Here is a 20,036-nt window from a genome sequence, read left to right on the forward strand (position 1 = left end):
CATTCAATCTGTCACCTCATGAAATTATTCTTACCATCGCACTCACAAACATTCGTTATTTGTATAATATCGTTGTTTATTGTCATAACAAGAGAAAAAGAAAAAAGAAGATTTTATCCATGCGAACTAACGCCACTGATCTCTATATAAAGACTGGATAGCTAATAAAGAGCTGCACAATGAATGAATTTGACGCCAAATTGGTGAGACCGGCTGGTGATCTACAAAGGACAAGTTGCCGTCTTTATAGACAGCATGATTTCTTTTGTAACGTCGCGGTTCACTTGACTTATATTTTGGCCACCACCACTGACCAACTGACCAAGGTTTACTACAATTTTTCTAACGTCGTGGTTACTTTTATAATGCCGCAAATCACTTTTTCGGCGTTTTTGAAATAATAATCACTACGGAAATGTGTCCCTTTTAGAACATCATAATATGTGTACGTGACCAAAATGCGCGTCAACTGTTGATACAACGCGCGCGTATTTACGCGTAGAACGTTCGTATTATACGCGGCCATCTTCGTGAGACCGGGGGCGTCTACTGTGTTAATGTTGTATGCATATCCGCTATCCAGTCTTTATATAGAGATCAGTGACTAACGCAGCCATTGTTTAATATAACAACAATTTATAACATTTTTAAACACCTTGCAAAGCAATAATGCCGTACATTTTTTTTAGTATTGTGCTGGAGAATTTCACTTTATTTATTAAGTAAACGCTTCAGATTTCAAATATGCACTTGTTATTTTTCAAGGCTGGGTTGGGGCAAGGCTTTGAAATGATAAAGCAAATAATTCTGCGCAAAAAGTACTGCATTTATTAATGTTAATCGCGAAAAATTAATATTAACAAAGTTCATAAAGTACAAATGATACCAGTTGGTATGAATAAAACATGGCCATTTGCTTTTACTACCAAAATTTCAGCATATTGTACGCATCAGTTCTGTATGAGTGAAGTACAAATGATACCAGTTGGTATGAATAAAACATGGCCATTGCCAGTGCTTTTACTACCAAAATTTCAGCATATTGTACGCATCAGTTCTGTATGAGTAAATTTAAATAAACGCTTTTAATGAAAACCATTTGCTAAAATCTGATTAGTTTGCTGCACTATAAGCGTTACTTCGTTTCATACGAATAATAAAAAGGAGTATATATTTGCTGCAGAGTTCAACTAATATATTTCAAAGCTGTGGCTTCCTTGAAGATATAAAAGCAAATACGTTTGCGCAAAAACTACTACGTTTAAAAATGTGGATCGCGAAAAATTAATATACAAAAGTTCATAAAGTACAAATATTACATAATACCATATATCGTATGAATAAATACTGGCATTTGCGTATGCACGCGCTGTCGCTCCTGATCGGATGAGCTATAGTACAGAATCGATTTAAACAAAAATGAACTCGATTTGTACTCCCAGTAATTATATACTGGAGCCAGTACCGAGTCCAAACCAACGAGTCCGTGCCAAAATTAGCACAAAGACTCGAGTACGGGCCGAGTCCAAATAATTTTCGAGCAGTCGGGCCGATAACTTTTGTGTAGTTCTCGAGTTGTACAACACTGCAAATTTTTGGCAACAACTTGACATTGAGCAATCTCACCCATTTAATAATGGGATGGTCCAACTATTAAAGATCAAGGCAAAGCCGGCCGGTCGCGCCACAGGCTAGGCAGCGCAGCACGTACGTACAGGCGCAGCTATATGTCAAAGTTTTCCGTCATTCAATTTTAGTTACTCTTTCCGCACATTGAACTAAAATAACTGCTAAATGTGTTTGTAACCAAAGCTTCGGCAAATACAATATCTTATTACGATTACATGCAATTACTTGTGAAGGACGGTGGAATCGCAGGGCGGCCTCGGACTGGTTTTGTGCACCGGTACTCGGTAGGCCTACGTACTGCTGTTTAGCATGTTTAGATGATGTGCTGTATATTCTGTACGAATCTCGTGATCCGGCCATTCAACTTTTTCAAGGCGATTGTGTAGGCCCTATAGACTATTTCATCATAGTAGTACCGGTACAGTGCAGTGTCCACCGGCCCCTCTATCTTTTGGTCCTTAGGACGACTGTGCCAACATGCACGCCTAGCATGTCTGACTAAGCCCGACTTGCTTGTGGCTTAATTTCCTTTCCTTAAATTGATCTTTGTTTTGTTCTAACTGATTGATTGTTTACATTTTAAAACTTTCTCCAATTCTTTCAGCTTAGTGATGTGCCATGCGTGTGGGTGGTAATCAGGTTATGAACAGCCCAGCTCTTTCAAGGGTCCTGCAAAAAGGATGTGGCAGGCTGCAGGCAGAGGCAGTCGCTATGTCTTAATTAAAGGCACCCTTGCTGCATCTGGTGCAGATGTCCTGATAACCAACAAATACCACATAGGTTGAGAAACCCCCGGACAACTTGTGAATGGAACATCCTCCCACCAGACGTTAGAGCTCAACCTGACATCAAATAATTCAAAGAGAGACTGCATCAAATAAATATGGATGAGCTGGTCAAAAAAGCTCATTACAAAATTTAATCACCACTGCCACACTGACCTATACGTTATACCACCATCTGCAGTGTTTGCATACTATCCAGCAGAAGCAGAAGAGACCGCTAGTCACGACACTTGTTTCAATTGAACGCATCAAGTGACCATGGCAGAAACCGACACCTGTTGTCGAGTGTAGCATCCAAGGATTCACACCCAAGCTTGACCAAATACGATACTGTCAATGGGGACATTCTAAGTGCGGAGACCCCATCTCCTGTGACGAACAGCTTGAAGAATGAGAGGGGAAAGCCCATGGCAGGAGAACACGTGGTGTACAAAAGAAGGTGGTTCATTCTGGCCGTCTTCTCGCTACTTTGTATGTTGCAAGCAGCAACGTGGAACACATGGGGTCCCATCGCAGACACAGGTTTGTCACACAATTTCACCAGTTTGTGCTGACAGGAGAGTTGTAACCAAGTCATTTTTGTCCTAGTCAAGTCAAAAGTCACAAGTCATATATTTTCAAGTCAAGTCAAGTCTCAAGTCATTTTTTCCAGAGTGAAGTCGTCTCAAGTCAAAAAAAGTAGCGACTTGAGTCCGACTCGAGTCCGAGTCAGCGACTCGAGTCAACAACACTGGCTGACAGCGTTAGCAGAAAATGTCTGATCTAACCCAGTAACCGCAGAATCCTTCGTTACGGGATGTAAACATGTGCATAATCCAAAATTCCTCTCTAACCCGTAAAAATAATTTGATTCCTTTTAATTCTAGGACCTACCTATAGGTCTGGAATTATAATTTATATTTTGTACATAATATCAGATTTTCAGTGTACATACTTATAATAAAAGCTCCATTGATTGTAATGCATGATTTTAAACCTAATTCTTCATCATCTGATTTCTAGCCAAGGGTGTGTTAGACTGGACGGATGGTGACATAGCCCTGTTGGCCAACTGGGGTCCCATTACATTCGTAATCACCGGCTTTTTCTTTTCCTATCTACTTCTCATCAAAGGTAAGAAATTGTCACACAATGATCTCATGGTTTTCATGTTGTGTTTTGTGAAATTTGTTGTTTTTATGAGAGCTACCTTGTGGGGTACTTGCACAAATGGAACAATGGTGCCGTATTTGTGTCTGCCGGTTGTTGTCTAACGGTGCCCAGAAGGGAAATTCTTAAGAAGAGGAATAAGACTGAGAAGAACAATGCAAGTACCAATAAGTCCCATCCATAAGGTGAGGTGTTGGTGAAGGGGGGGGGGGGGGTAGTTTGGGGCAGTATAAGGTGTTGACATCCCTCCCTCCTAAAACAGACAAAATTTGAATGAACCAAAAAAAGTCTATTCGAAAATGATTATTAAAAAACATGCTGGTTTAAAAGACATTAAATGGTGTTAACATGTTTTAAACTCACGGAAATAGTGCAAAATTATTCATCAGCTATCTGTTTCTTTTCGTGTCCTGCAGGTCTCAGGTTTTGCGTATTATGCAGTTCCTTGATCTTCCTAATGGGAGTCGCTATACGGTGCATTCCTGTCGGTGTAGAAAACGTGAAGTGGTAAGAAAAATTACGAGGGCAAAAATAGATTATTTTTCTATTGTTTTTTTTTTTTATGAGGTGGAAATAGATTCTGTTTTGTCCGCGGGCTGCGAGAAACTAATCATTAGCTTACTTAGGTGGGACTTGAACCCACAACCGCCTGGACTAGTGTAGATGTCTCACCACTCTCCAGGATTGGCTGAGATGGTTATCTCAACATGACTAGTACTTATTAAAACCATGGAATATTCATTGTCACATTGTAAATTGTCGTCTTAGATGATTAAATGCCTGTTTTGTGTTTTATCCAAGGACAATGAACGCTGGCCACGTTTTAATTGGCATAGCTGGTCCCGTTATGATGTCAGCACCAACTGAATTATCAGCGGTCTGGTTCCCGCCTCACCAACGGACTACCTCCACAGCCATTTCTTCTACCTCGGCATTTTTTGGCATGTCCATGTCGTTTCTGGTGGGGCCATTAGTGGTCACAAGTCTTCCGCAAAATGCAAGGTAGTATTTTTTTAGTTGGTTAGTTTCAGGTTTGATCTTCTTTTTTAATGCAACTGATCTTTTGAAAGAGAACTAATTGAAATCAATTGTCTCTTTCGACAATGGAAAAGAAGGTTTACTTTTGGTAAATTGAAGAATTAAGAATTGTCAACCTATTCCTCTTAGTATCTCTAAACTGTTGCCAAATAGTGTTTTTGTTGAATTAAAAAAAAGAAAAAAAAAGATATTGCATTGTAACAGTGAATATTTGGTTTCAGTTCAAATGCAGAATCCATAGACCCAAAGGAGAAAGCACTGTACTTCAATGAGATAATGAAGTTAATGTATATAGGTATGTACAAACTGTTGTCTTTCAAAAAAGTTACAGGGCTTAATGTTTTGGTCGTAGTAAAACTTCAGTTAAGGCAAACAGAATGTTGCCTGTAACAAAGGTCTAACTGTATTCCAGTAAGTAAGCAGTCTGCAACAATTTAGTCTTTTAAATATTCGTTGTCAGATTTGATTTCAAAAAGGGAGGCTTCGGAATTTGTTTTTAATTTTATTGAAAGAAATCCATCAAAAACTTCTCTGAAAAGTCATTTGACTGTTGAACCCACTGCTGTTCCGGATTTAAACCAGCCGGGAAACCAAACCAACCAAGGTGGTCGAGTGATTAAACATGATTGTGCTTTTAACCAAAATGTTGTTGGCTCAAGTCCCACCTGAGCAAGCTGGAGGCTTTTATTTTCTGACTAGTCGCCAGACAGTGTTTAGTGTATATAAATTGCTGCGAGTGCCTATTAAATTACATTGGGGAAGGGTGAAACCTAATATAAACAATAGATATTACACACATTTGTATTATTTGTTTTCATTTGATGTTTCAGAATGTGGAGCTGTGGCCGTCGTGGTCATCGCGGCTCTATTGTACTTCCCTGAGAAGCCACCAACCTCACCCAGCTTATCTGCCACCAAACCTCGGGAAAGCTTCAAAGATGGAGCCCTGAAGATGATCAAGTTAGTCTTTAGACAACTGTCCAAAAATTGAAAGAAGAAAACTTCATTTTCAATTTGTTAAGAAACATGCTTTAATTCAATCAAGTGTCAACACGTATTAATCATAATCCTTAACTCTGAAACAGCTAAAGATTAAAAAAGTCCCATTTTTGTTGAATATTTGATTAAAGGAGCACCCATTTTTGGATTCCTGCGGCAGCCTACAGCATATCATCTGGAGTTTACGGTGGCTGGACCACGCAAATGGACACAATTTTCAAGACTACTCTGAATATAGGACAGGTAACAATCACAGTATTCAAAATTATTTATAATCACTGAAAGTTTTGTTTAGTACAAGTGCGGCACTGTCCAATATGCTATGCTATGTCTCTGTTGAGTTGTGCTTAGCTGTGTTGTGTGATTTAGCCATGTTAGCGGATGAATTTCTAATATTTGGGTGGTTTTTTCAGGACACTGTTGGTTGGATTGGATTCATCTCCAATATTGCTGGGATGCTGGGAGGCTTGATAGTTGCAAGGTGAGTGGTACAACATTGTCACAAAAATTTCACTTCAGTAGAAAAACATTGCTCCTCGTTTGAGCTTTGGTCCCAATGGAGGATCAAGGAGGGCGCTGGGGGGGGGGGGAAGGGGGGGGGGGCTTAGTCCCCTTAAACTCTCCAGTAAGGTGAAACAGTCTGGATCTTAAGCTCAGAATTTTTGTAGTTTACATGTATATGCCTGGGTTGGTCTACCTTTCCACTCCCCATTTTATAAAATGTACCAGTCCATTGACCTGTGTGGTTAGATTAGGTGGGTGATAAGGCATACAGGATCACCAGGTCAGTGCCACGCTCACGTAGCTGGTCACACAGGGTGAAAATTTTCCATATGGTGGGTGAAAAATCCTTGAAAAAAATCATGCATTCAGATGCTGATCTGGATCACTTCCAAATGAAATGATTCGTACTTGTACCAAGGACCACCCCTAAATGAGTGATGGCAGGAGTATGCCATCGAATAGTAAGACAATTCTTATTTGGCAATGCGTTTGACAAATTCCAGTCTTCACTCTTGTTAACTATTTTATCTCTCCTTGTTTTTGTGACTTCACCAGACTTGTAGACATCCTTGGTGGTAGGATGAAGGCAGTATTGATTTCACTCACCCTGGCAGCCTTCGTTAGCTGTGTATGGTGTGTCCTACTCTCAATGAAGTATATCTCATACAGTTTAGGTGAGTAACATGACACAATCTCGAAAAAAGTGTAATGCGCACATGTATTTTTTATGTGAGTCGTGTGGGCTTCAACTTCAAGTTGAGATTATCTGCAAGATTGTGAAATTGAAGCAGATACGGGCAAATTTCTAACAGGGGTACAGAGTACAATGTGAACACCCCTAACAAAAAAAACCCGAAATATGACAGTCACCCAGGTTTTACAAATGTTTTAAGTTTGTACCAGACATACATGGCAACTTTTTACAATGTTTATTTTGGGGAATCGTTTATTGGACATTCACCTATATTTGATATGATGATTTGTGTCTCTTTGGTTGCAGTGAGCATCTACATTGCATGTATCTTCATTGGACTTTTCATCAACGCCTCCGTGCCCATATACTTTGAGATCACGGTCGAGGGCATGTATCCTGTCTCGGAAGGCAACATAACAATGGTACTGACATACCTGAACAATGTGGCTGCTCTGATATTCCTGTTGCTGCCGATGATTCCAAATCTAAGTAAGTTCAAGATTCGGAAATAACTGAGGCTGCTACCACCGTCACAATGGGCTCAGTGCGCAAACAAGAGAGGTCAATATTTCTACCACTTTGGACGGAATACATCATGTGCCCGTACTGGTTCATGCACCTGCAGCATGAAGGAGGCATGACTAGTTTTATTTTCAAGGGCTGATCCAGAACACAATTTTTTTTTTTGGGGGGGGGGGGGGAAACGGTGGTCCCCAAAAAGTGGGTCCAGGTAAATAACTGCGTGGGGTTCGGGGCCTGCTTAAGGGCCCCAAACATTTGTTGGATTCTAGTGGTGTGATATGTGGTGCGATCTGAGGCAATTTCTGACCACTTTAACCCAATTTTTTTGAGGAAAAGAAGGTGGTGTGTGCAGTACCTGCCTTTATTGCGATGTTTGCCTTTTGCCGACGTTTTTAGTGCCTGCCTTTATGGCCCCTGTTGCCCCCCCCCCCCTTCCCGGATCTGCCCTTGAATGTGCATATAGCCATGTCATCTTGCGCGAGCTTCAGGCGTCGGTAATGTGTTTGGAAGGCTTCCAGTGATCTCCCCAACTCTGCCCTTCTTACCGTTGAGGGGGTACTTGTGTACAGAGCCCCTCGACTGACCCATTAAGCCCCGCCCAATTTTGTTTCAACCAATCACAGCCTTGAAGTCTAACGACAAGTCCAACAAGTCCTCGGCAAGTTGGTGTGATGAGTAGCTGTATGAAATTGGTTTGGTCATTGATATTTTCCGCTTTGTTCACAGGTGTGATTTGGATGAACTGGCTCCTTCTAGGTTCCGTCTTCGTGTGCTTGCCTCTCCTCATGATGTATAAGGAGCATTATAATCGTCTGGATGAAGATATGACGGAAAGTATCCAGAGAGGATAACAAATGATATTGTCCTCTTCTAGGGCTGTGCATGTTCAAATAATTTCATATTTGATTATTCTAACTTGGATTGATTGAATATTCAAATATTTGAAATGCACCGATCAAAATTAACAGCCACTTGAATTATCATGTTTTTAATTCATAATTTTCTCTCACTAAGTAAGTTATGAACTTGCCAATGAGACGTTGCACACAAATCTTCTGACAGTATTAAGGTTAAGTTTGAATTGGAGTGACTTGCTCCCAAGTTTTGACAGTTCTATATCCCCCTGGACTGTGTAGAGTACTAAGTGTAATACAGCATTATTACATTTAAAAAGTACATTTTTCCCCCCACAATTAGTGGGTATGTGGAAGACTGACGTACTAATTTTGAAACTCATATTTGCTTGTATTCCCACATACTTCTCAACCAAGAAGTATGAAGGCATTATTTTATATATTTTGATAATTATTCAATGAAGTGAGATTGATATTTGTTTTAATATCAACTAACTTGTAATTAATAGAATGTCTGTGAAGGGTTGGGTTTGTAAGAAAATAATATTTTATGTTATGAATATTACATGAACACCTGTCCAAGTTTGTAGTATTGTTATCTCACAAGCTCTTGGAAAGCACTGAATATATAACAATTATATAACAATGATATTTAAAATTTCAAGATATTTGCACATATCTACATCAAAGGTGTTATTGATCAAAGGTGTTATTGATATTTACATGTAACAACTATCACTCAGGACACCGGTAAAGTCAATACAATTAATACACAATGTATATAGGTCCACATTTTTAATATTGCAATGAATGTTGACTTTTGTGGCTTCATATAGTATGCTACTGCATTTCCAATAATATAAGAAGGTGTTATAGGCAGTGATTACGTATCATAGGTGGTTCGTTCTAAAATTTTACACATTTATACAAACTTTTTATAATTTTTTTTCCAGCAATGTACATTGATAAAGATGATACTCGTTTTTCATGTGTATAATGCTTGAAATTAGAAATGCTGGCATTTCTACCATGACTGTAAATTTAATTGGTATATTTTTTAAATTTAAAACAAATAGTCGACTTTTATCCAATTTCTCGTCACTCCAATCGTGATTGATGCCTTATGCCGTTGAATTTAATGTAAACTTTTCATTCTAGACGGTTTGACACAACTCATGTAAATACGGGTAAAATTTTGGTGGTTTTTGTTAGATGATTATTTGAGTTATGATTAATTGTATTTCCTTTTGTAGTACGTATATGTGGCAATTTTGGTGAAACTTCAAAACCGATTGTTGCACTAAAACATTTTTATAAAATATCAACTGGAAATCAAGTCTTTCACATACTGCCATGTTTTATTTAAATGTCAGTTATTTTGAGGATAGTCATAAATTAACATGAAATCATACGGTGGGCAGAAAAGTGATTGCACTTTATTATTATGTCAAAATTTGACATTAACGTATCGGTTTTCTTTGAAACTGCCAGAGAAAAAGAAAGGAAATATTAAGATTCCATTCAAGTATGTGGACTAACAGCCATTTTTGAATCGTAGTGATAAATTAATATTTATAACATTTTTAAACACCTTACAGTGCCTTAATACACATTTTTCTTAATTTGTGCTTGGAATTAAATCGATAAATCTCGAATAACAACTTCAACAGTAGCTGCATTTTCAACGCACTGTCTTAAGATTAAGAATCTTACGATTAACCACAACGGTACTAATTAAATACTAATTAAAGTTTGCATTGTTTGCAATCAACACATAGTTTGAACATAATAAATTCTTGGGAAAAATGTTGTATTCAATGTCTGCGTAAATATATTTTCACAAATCTTGAAAACATATTGACATCGATTAAAATTTAGGTTGCACAACACGGTTCTTGGAAGATTTAGTAATTGTAAACACATTAAAGTTACTCTCTTTAACAACTTCGATTTTGTTTTTTAAAATAGAATTCATGTTTTAAATTAAAATAAAACTAACATTTTCTATTTTTCTTTTTCGACGACTGCAACCCTCCGATTTGTTTTTTTTTTCTTTTTGACTTTGGGTAGCTTTAGCTCTTAACGTACAAAAAAAATCCGGAAGAATTATTGTCAATCGCAAAAAAAAATCGAAATTTGTAAAGTAATTATTCCATAACACTACACGTCAACTTGATATATTTTCGTTTGGTGTCTCATTCAAAAGTAAATAACTTTTGCATTTCCAGGAAAAGAGCAGTTTGAAATACAAATCTATTTTCTGGTCACAATGAACTCGAAAATGGCACGGGAAAGGTCATTTTGTCTTAAAATGAGACCATTATTTCAAAGGTATGACTAAATATAATACATGCATGTCAGTGCTTCAGCCTCCAAATTGTGTACATTAAGACAGTGCCAACCCATTTACAATGTGACATGACACTGCAAAAAGTTCCAGTGTGTTATATATAAGTTATAACTATAACTTGGAAATCTGTATTATAAGTGCCAACAGTAAATTCAATGCTTAAAGGAAAGATTGAAGAGCGTCATATTCCCGACAAATAGGAAATTGAAATTGTCACCGGCCCAAGTTTTATTTCAGTTATTGGTACCTTACCGCACCCATACAAAGGAAGACAAAAGTAGACGGAAAGGATTAAAGAAGATCGTCGAAGTTGAGTTATTTATTTTAGCCCTTCTTTTTTTTTCTTTTCTTTTTAAAGTACATGTAACATAAACTGCTGCCGAAAGGGCTTTATATAGTAAAAAGTTGTTTTGAAATAGTGCCTTCATCATCAGGCGTCGTCTTCACCCAACTTTTCCGATTTTTTCACGGCTATTTTGCTAGTATGCTAATGTTTTGCACTCACTTTGGAAAAATCCTGGCTTCAACTATGCTTATTATCAGTGGTGGAAGAATCGACATTTTTGTTATTTGTGATTATGTAGTAAAAACAGTAGCTGCAGCCTGAGTCAACAATTTATGTGTTTAGAAGAAAAATGAAAAGTCGTTGGCACCTAAGTTATATTTATAGCTTTGCTCGTGCGGGCCGGTGTTTACTCGTCCTTCGTGTCGAGATTGAGCCGCTTATATTGCTCCTTGTACATCAAGAGGAGCGGGACGCAAATGACCACTGACCCAAGGAGCATCCAATTCATCCACACCACTCCTAGAAGAAGAAAACACAACCGAAATTAATCAGTCACAATCCAGAACTTGTAGAAACTGCTGACATGCCTCCAGTTTTTTTTTTCGCCAAGTTTTATAGTAATGTTTTACGCATAACGACCCGTCATAGTCATTCGCACTGAACAAGCATGGCCGGGGAGTGGCTTTTGGGGGTTCATTACCAACATATTACGCTTTTATTACCAACAGTGTACAAAATGATGTACAAAATGTAGTTTGCTTATAGGGCTGTAAAAATAAGAACGGAAGTAACAATTTATTGCACTTTTTACAAAAACGAAAATCACCTTCCTCTGACTGGCTCCGTTTTTGGTGTTCCGTTGTCCCGGTTACTGTGCTATGCCCCACATTTTGTAATAAGTATTTGGGGGGGGGGGAGACGAATATAGATCCTCGAATCCTCAAATTGGCTCATAGCTAATGAAGCAGTAAAGGCCATGACAATGAGGAAAATGATAAGGTGCCTTGTTGCACTTGCAATCTTTAGGAAGAAATGAACAGTATTACGTGGAATAGACGCTCCCAAGAAGGCTTCGTCGCCGTGCCTGAGAATATTGCCTCGTGTGAATTGGTGTTTGTTAAAAAACAAAAGTCGTCGATGATATTGACAGTGTTTTGTTATTTTACCTATGCCGTGTATCTGCGGTAGGAGCAGGAAGACCAGCACGCACACGTTGTTGAGCCACGTCATCAGCATGGTGATGGTTCCCTCGGAGACGGGATACATGCCCTCTACCGTCACCTCGAAGTAGATGGGAATGGAGGCATTGATGAAGAAACCGATGATGATACAGGAGATGTACAGACTCGCTACATGATCAAGAGAGAAAGAAATTTGATCACAATATCCACCCGTTTCTCTCGTTTCTCTGATATTATTTTTTCAATTCCTATTTTGTTTTCTCTCGCACTACAAAAGTCATTCACTTTAGAATGAGATAGCGAACGACAAAATCTGCCCACGCACGTTTAATTACCGTACAAAACGTGAGTTATTTGCGGCCCGATAATAAATCAGGAGGATTTTTTTGTGCGTTATATGAGTCGCAAAAGCAACCCCAAAATAAGTGTTGCAGACTGCCCCAAAGGAAACAAACATTGTCGAAATATAACAAAAGAATTGAAAACTCGTCGGGGAAATATAATTGTTTTTTTTTTTTTGGCAGGGCACGGGGCAAGTTTAAGTTCTCCAAGGAGGCATCGTACCCTCCTCCCAATTCGCCCTGGAAGTATATCAACTTGAGCTACTTACGTAAGTTGAACGAGATGTAGGACATGGACAGCAGGACACACCAGACACAACTACCGACCGAGCCAATCATCATCAAAATAAGAATCAACTTCATGCGACCTCCGAGGTAATCAACTAACCTGCCAATGGAACAAAGAAGATTTCAAAAATAGACGCATGGGTGATTTTTATTGTGAATTTGTACCAGATTTTTATTATGTAGTATAATTTTTCCCACCAATGATATGAAATATAGTAGCAGCCATAGTTTAAATAATGCAGTTTGTCTCAATTTTTGGAAATAATGAAGATATCTTGGACACGTTAAACGAATGTGTAACATTCAAAGGGCTCTTAATACCAATCTAGCAGCTCATACTATAGTCAGGTGGCATATGGTCGGAATCGTGACCGACTGGTCCAAAGCACCAAACTTGGCAGATAGATTCTTATAGCCCTAGAGAAGATATTTAGAAGGGGTGACACCTGAAATTCTTTTGGGAAGGGTGCCTAATTTGCATAAATCGTTAATCCCTGCCGTGTAATATATTTATTCCCATATTTGGGTATATTTTTATTTTTTATTTTTTTTGAAAAGTGTATTTTGGTGATTCTACTTGCATATTCTTACTTCAATAACATTTTGTAAAACATATAAGTGACTGAATAATTAGGAGGACATAGTAAAGAACCACAATTGCTACTATTTTACCCTAAAGTTACGCGCATTTACCTTTTCCTCAGATATCATCAACTAGTCTCGCCAAACGTTGGTATTGATGAGCTTCAAATTAACAAAGTTACTTACTGGCATAGTTACCCTGACAAAAATAAATGGGAAATCAAGTGAAAATTGATAACATCTTGATGCTTAGCCCAAAAGACCAAAAAAGGGGAGAAAATGTGGTGTCCGTAAATTGGGCTAGTACGAGAAGGGTATAACGTGGGAACTTAAACAAGTTCAACAAAATCCCCCTTAAGAAGAGATTATTGTTGTTTACAATAATTTTGTCTACGCCAAAACGTTTTCTTAACAATAATTAGGGGAATTTTCTTGAACTTGTTCCAGTGTTCCATATGTTAGGCAACCATTCACCTACTTGTTAGCCTAATTTATGGACACCTCGTTTTTCCCCAGTTTTTGTTTTCTGGGCTTAATATCACAATGTTATCATAGTTCACATGATTTTGCATAAGGTTTTAATAGGGTAGCTGTACCAGTAAGCTACTTGGTGAATTTGAAGTTCATCAATGCTAATGTTTGGCAAGACTAATTGATGATATCTGGAGACAAGGTAAATGCGCGCAATTTTAGGTCATAATAGTAGCCATTTTGGATCGTTACTATGTCCTCATAATTATTCAGTCACTTATATGCTTTGGAAAATGTTATTTAAGTAAAGATATGTAAGTAGAATCCCCAAAATACACTTTTCAAAAAAAATAAAAAAATGGAAATATACCCAAATATGGGAATAAATATATTACACGTCAGGGATTAACGATTTATGCAAATTAGGCACCCTTCCCAAAAGAATTTCAGGTGTCACCCCTTCTAAATATCTTCTCTAGGTCTATAAGAATATATCTGCCAAGTTTGGTGCTTTGGACCAGTCGGTCACGATCTTGACGAAAATTAGATCTAAGCCACCTGACTACTAGGCCTACCTTGCGAAGGCCAATCCACCAGCAACCGCCGCCAGGTTTCCGATGAAGCCGATCCATCCAACCGTGTCCTGTCTCAAAAGTAGACTAAATTATTATCCTAAATAATTATCTTTAATATCTAACAAATTTCCGTTCAGTTTTGATCCTTGCAGAACCTAGGATCGAAACGTAGGCCGTTTAATTTTGTTTGATTTGTACACGTACATGTATCTCAGAGCAGTCAGGGCAAAATTCAATGGTGCAAAATTCAATGGCGCAAAAACTTCATCAAAAATCCTTCATAATTCCATCCAAAGTTCCAAACACGTCCCTAAATTACAACTTCGCCATCAGCATACAATTACTGGTGGAATTTTAATGAGACTGGCGTTGTACCAAAATGACTCGAATTTGAGAGTGTCTCATCCGAAAACGGACGGCTGTTCACGACTACGGCCATCAAATTAGCCACAAATTTTCCGATTCTGACAATGCCAGATATTTAAGAAAGTAAATTCTATCAAAATGCATACCGACCTGCTTAACGCCAAGAGACTTGTCAAAGATGACGTCCAGTTGCGTGCTCCATCCCGCGTACACTCCCGTACTCACACTGTACGCCAGGGCGGGAATCCAAAACTGCACGTTCCTGCAGTTTTTATTGATAAGTGTATAGTTAGTTCACCATCATTTAGCACTTCTTTTTCTTCTAAAAATATAACCACTTCATTTTTTTTCGGCTTGCAATACAGTGTATAGTACTAGTATACAATCCATTGTAATGTCATCTTTGGATTAAAATGACCAAAAAAATCACTTTAAAGATGGCTAATGAATGCAAAGAGTGTATACATAATCTGTCAGTCCATTTAGAAATGTGAGAAACAATCGATATTCAACAGACAAAGTAGGCCTATGCACGTGGTAAATTTCAAAATCGGATCCGTTAAGAACACGTCACGTAAAGAAGTTGCAATGTAAAATACGGACTCCATGAAAAACGGACCCATGACCATACTGCGCATGTCTATTGCAGAACTTGGGTCGCGTGAGTGGGCTATTCCAAAATAATAAAGTAAAAAAGGACCGGCTGTTATAAAAGTCAATATTTTCTATAATGACAACATACTTCAGAAGACTTATGGCACCAGACAGGAAGCTTTCCCGGTCTTCGCTGGCTGATATGCTTGGTGGAGTCGGTGGCTTGTCAGGGAAATACAACATGGCGGCGATCACAAGAACGGCAGCCATTCCACATTCTGTCCATTCAAAGAGAGAAAACAAAATCTTATAACCTAGGATACACGCTATAAGTTCTTAAAGGGGAAAAACAGATCAAATATATAAATTTTAAAACGAGTGTATGATTTTCTTTTAAATGTAAAGTGTGTTTCTGGAAGCTATTTTCCTCTTTAGAAATTCCCGATTGCATGGACTAAATGGTACGGAGTCTTACCTATGTACAGAAGGTTCATGATTTCGCCAAAGTGTTGTGTTCGACTCTCCGCTGTAATGTTGTTAGCTCTATGTTATTTGAAAGTCAAATAAAATATAATCATTAGAAATTTTATTGTGAAATTGCACGAAACAAAATGTTGTCGACTATAATTATATTTCCTATAACATCAGAATACTTCTGCATGGGCTTCAAGATCCTAAACTTAACTTTAAAAATGGCCTTAAATTTGGCATGTGAATTATACAAAACCAACCCGACCCAGCCCAACCCAACCCAGCCCAGCCCAGCCCAGCCCAGCCCAGCCCAGCCCAGCCCAGCCCAGCCCAGCCCAGCCCAGCCCAGCCCAGCCCAGCCCAGCCCAGCCCAGCCCAGCCCAGCCCAGCCCAGCCCAGCCCAGCCCAGCCCAAACCCAACCAATGTGGTAAGTCTCACGTGACATTCTTGGGCACATCGCTCACGATGTTCGGACCAATCAGGAAAGAGCAAGCCAGGCCGAAGTAGCCTGCCGTGGAGGCTATAGCCGTAGATGTAGTGCGCTGATGAGGTGGAAACCAGACTGCCGAGAGCTGCGTCGGTGCCGCTTGGAGAATGGGTGCTGACACGCCCACAAAGACCTGACCAATGTTGGCCGTCCTGGAAAAAAGGGAAATAGAGGTTTAGTGCGAAATTTGAACTTTATGAAATACGGACTGTAGGTTGTCTTGCGCAGGCCTCTTGAGGTGATTAAAAAAACAAAGAAAGGTGGAAGCCGTTCGTGAACATGACTGTGTGCTTGTATTTATGTGAACATTAGGATGAAATTGGGCCCTGAACTTGTTCTGTAATTTTGCAACGGAGTACAGGCACCATTTTTGAAAATGGTGACGGGCTTCAGGACTACTTCTACAGGGGTGATCATAATTATTTGAATGGAAATTTCTCCCAAAAGTCATCGGATTACCCCCCCCCCCAAAAAAAATGAACAGAAAATGAACGACGATGAAGTAAGCTTTAATTTGATGTGTATCAAATAACTTGGAGAGGTGCGAGTATTTTTTCTTGATTTTTGGAACAAAACATTTGGGGACATTCGTACCATTTGATGTTTTCCATTCCGACTGGAATGCAACGTAAACCCATGCCGAACAGGAAGAGTAAAGCACTGCACAGCACAGCAAAGCGTAGTCCTGTTAAGATAAAGTCAAACAAGAATCGTTTGGGTGGACTCTAACCAGCCAGTGAATCCGAACAAGATCATTGGTCGAAAGTCGAAACACGTGTTTTTTTTTTAAGTTAACAGGTGGTTGTGTGCGAGCTTCTTGTGCTTTTTCTGACAATCCTATACGGAGGGTGCCGTGTTTAGATTGTGTAAATACTTCAAGTAAGAAGCAACCGCTGTAGGAAATAAGTATTAAATTCGCACACCAATTTTGATGTAACAAAATGGCGTTGTATATCGATGACCCAAAGTTAGATTTTAAAATTCAATGATGTGGATTAACAAGACTAATTTTAAATATTTATACGACCTCCGTGCTATGGCTCATTAAAAAGAATTAATGACCGTCACATCAAAAATATATTCACAAACAAGATTGTTTTATTATTATACACACAAAAACAAAAACGTCATTCACCGACCTTTGACCTTCAGTATATAGGAAAAGATGAATCCCGTCACGACGTACGTGATTGGCCCCCAGTTGATGCACAAGTCGAGGTCCGCTTGGGTCCACCGTAGAACTACTTCGGCTGTGTCAAACATCACAACAAATGACTTGAAGAGCAAACAAATGTTTTGATAGCAAATTCTTATTGTTGAGGGCGTGAGTTTGAACGTTCTGAGGGAAGTTGCATTATATAAGCAAAAAAAAAAAAACCAAGCTTAAGGCCATCAACAGATGTTCCTCCGCTGGTGGCCCTCTATAATCACTGCACACGTAAATCCCAACCGAACAGCTGCGCAAACTTAATTATCCCTCCACTCTTTTCCGCAGCATTGCACTGTACGCGGAATATGCTTAATTATGTTCCATTATAGAGTAAAGTATAGTCATCGCAAAAGGTAAAAAAAACCCAAATTACCAGACAAATCATCAAACGAGTAGAGAGTAGGGGCGTGGGCTAAAATTTGGAGGGAGGAATTTGGAGGTAGTTCGCATCGTTTGAAGAGGGACTCAAAGGTTAAAAAAAAAGAGCTCATTTGCATTCAACGAATTCTGAGCGGGGAAAGCACAAGCCATGGAGGGGGTGGGGGGGGGGGCCGGGGGGTACCCCCATTTCCCCCTTAATAACATCACTGCCATCAGAGAGACAAAACAATGAGGACATCTTACTGGTATCAGCTATGGGACCCCACGTGTTCCAGGCAGCCGCCTGTAAGACAAAGAGAAGCGAGAAGACGGCCAGGATGTACCACCGTCTTGCATAGGCCACATAGTGCTCCTCCTGCAGATGCTCATGGTGCTTATGATGATAACCGTCCAGACTCTGGCGAAGGCTGCAATTCTTCTCGGAGTCTCTGGGCGAGATTGGGGGAGGAGTGCAGGCGTCGTTCAGCGTGCACTCGGGCGGCCCGGCGAGGGGTGTGGTCCGAGGGAAGTCATCTTCAGCGTACGGCAGGAGCGGTCTTGTGTCGGGTTCTTTCTCAGTCCGATCCATATCGAAAAAAAAATCTGCCGAACTTAAAGAAACGGAGACGGAAAGTATGCAAAACTTGTCTAGATTTTTCCAGTCAATATTATTGACTATAGGAAAAATTGTTATGCAAATAACTAAAACTGGAGTCAAATCCAACTAGTCAATATTTTGACTACATGTAAGTTGTTTTATTTCCTTTTAAAGTAGCAAATTAATCATTCAATTTCAGGTTTAAATTGAAGTTTATAAACACATTAATATGCATGACAACTAACTGAAGTGCCTTCCTAGATCTTACAATTGGACAGCGATAAGCAACCGGAATCGCAAAATCGCATTTTTTATTAGTAAAATTTGAAAGTTCTATATGGACCTCCATTACACTGTGATGTCCGTGTTTCCTGGTGTGAATTGTATGTCTGGTAAGACTCTGGTTCACTTCCCCTTTCAATTTAGTGCTGAATGAACATTTAAGCTATATCTGTCAAGGAAATAGTAAGCCGACACAGCTTTATGAAACTGTACTTTTTCATGCAGAGCAGAGGTATGTGTAATATCCACCATCGTGTTTACTGCATGAAGGTGCATACAAAGTTACTAACAAAAGCAACATTGTTGGTTTTCCTTTCGTGACAGGCTTCAAAGTGTGATGGTTTGTTAGTGATGGTTTGTTAATGACGGTTTGTTCGCCATTTGTTGTAAATAGGATGCTTGCAACACATGTCTTTTATGCTGAGCTCCTCTGTAAAGCATATAAAAAAGTTAGTTTACGTGTGCGTTTTGTAACACGCGCGAACATCGCCAAAATTGACTGAAATGTGTGAAATCTAGATTGAAGCAAGCATGTTAACAGCGTCCCACAATGTGAACAAATGCCCTAAAGTAATGAGCAATCTGAATACGTTGAATACACAAGCCATTTGCCTTCCCGCACTTGTCATATCATCAGCCGCATTACACCCAATTCACATTTAAATACAATATTAGTATAAGCGAACAAAGATTTCTCAATGTCATGAACAGGATAGCTCTTTTATCATGTGACCGCGGCCTGACTCGTGGAGAGTACACGCGCAATCGGAACTTCCTCTTCAAGGCTACTTCCTGTGTATAGGCTACGAATTATTTGCTTCATATGTCATTTGGCGAACGATACCATCATGACGTCACTGAAGAAAGCCACATTCATTTTGAATTTATCTCATCATATCTTCTGGTTTGTGAGATATGGCATTTTAACTTTTATAAATGGTCACATTTCTTAGTTTTCTAAAATCTGACATGACACGTTTAATATGCCTACGTTTATTGTGTACTGGAGTGTGTGCTCAAACAGGCGCAGAAACAAAACTGGTGAAAAAGACGGCAGAAAAAAAATAATCTGAACAGAAACAAAAGGCGTTTGGGATACAAACTCGCGCTAGTTTGAATCAAACAGATCAGTGTAATTAAAGCATAAAGTGACGCTATCTCATCTTACCTCAATTCCAAAGATAATCACGCCTTATTTCACACAGAAGGCAAACTAGAAGGAACAAGCAGGGTCGAGTTTAGGTTTGCACATTTAAAGGCTCACACTTGATATATTCATGCACGCCTTCCCTAGCCCTGCGCGTGACTGCTTCGCGGTTTCGCACTCGTGAATATAACCCGACTGTTGAACTTTAACCACCAACAACAGACTACAAACAAATCAAACACTTATGAACAACTATGGACCATTGTGTTTCA

The 20,036-nt window shown here is 39.2% G+C and overlaps 2 protein-coding genes across 2 annotated transcripts; one reads left to right on the forward strand and one right to left on the reverse strand.

The window, feature by feature from the left end:
• Positions 1-1,693: 1,693 nt before the first annotated feature.
• Positions 1,694-9,987, forward strand: LOC119729763 (solute carrier family 49 member 4-like). The gene is made up of 12 exons (XM_038202498.1): positions 1,694-1,913; positions 2,234-2,936; positions 3,417-3,527; positions 3,980-4,070; positions 4,365-4,565; positions 4,823-4,896; positions 5,432-5,561; positions 5,732-5,843; positions 6,014-6,081; positions 6,660-6,778; positions 7,105-7,287; positions 8,047-9,987. The coding sequence occupies exons 2-12, from the start codon at positions 2,822-2,824 to the stop codon at positions 8,169-8,171; spliced, it is 1,329 nt and encodes a 442-aa protein (XP_038058426.1). The 5' UTR covers positions 1,694-1,913; positions 2,234-2,821; the 3' UTR covers positions 8,172-9,987.
• Positions 9,988-10,885: 898 nt separating this feature from the next.
• On the reverse strand, positions 10,886-18,342 carry LOC119729651 (solute carrier family 49 member 4-like). Its single transcript, XM_038202314.1, has 11 exons — positions 18,002-18,342; positions 17,307-17,417; positions 16,762-16,852; positions 16,119-16,319; positions 15,684-15,751; positions 15,357-15,486; positions 14,765-14,876; positions 14,249-14,316; positions 12,602-12,720; positions 11,977-12,159; positions 10,886-11,329 (listed from the first exon to the last, which is right to left on the reverse strand). The coding sequence occupies exons 1-11, from the start codon at positions 18,324-18,326 to the stop codon at positions 11,217-11,219; spliced, it is 1,521 nt and encodes a 506-aa protein (XP_038058242.1). The 5' UTR covers positions 18,327-18,342; the 3' UTR covers positions 10,886-11,216.
• Positions 18,343-20,036: the final 1,694 nt, after the last annotated feature.

Source organism: Patiria miniata, unplaced genomic scaffold (assembly GCF_015706575.1).
Source record: "Patiria miniata isolate m_02_andy unplaced genomic scaffold, ASM1570657v1 HiC_scaffold_21, whole genome shotgun sequence".
Taxonomy (NCBI): Eukaryota; Metazoa; Echinodermata; class Asteroidea; order Valvatida; family Asterinidae; genus Patiria; species Patiria miniata.

Excerpts from the sequence above, each read along its gene's own strand:
- LOC119729763 (XM_038202498.1), top strand. The coding sequence starts at position 2,822 with ATGGCAGGAGAACACGTGGTGTACAAAAGAAGGTGGTTCATTCTGGCC. Across the intron at positions 4,071-4,364 it reads GGTGTAGAAAACGTGAAGTG|GACAATGAACGCTGGCCACG; the intron begins GTAAGAAAAATT and ends GTTTTATCCAAG. Across the intron at positions 5,562-5,731 it reads GGAGCCCTGAAGATGATCAA|GAGCACCCATTTTTGGATTC; the intron begins GTTAGTCTTTAG and ends ATTTGATTAAAG.
- LOC119729651 (XM_038202314.1), bottom strand. The coding sequence starts at position 18,326 with ATGGATCGGACTGAGAAAGAACCCGACACAAGACCGCTCCTGCCGTAC. Across the intron at positions 16,320-16,761 it reads GGAATGGAAAACATCAAATG|GACGGCCAACATTGGTCAGG; the intron begins GTACGAATGTCC and ends CCTTTTTTCCAG. Across the intron at positions 15,487-15,683 it reads CATGAACCTTCTGTACATAG|AATGTGGAATGGCTGCCGTT; the intron begins GTAAGACTCCGT and ends TTGAATGGACAG.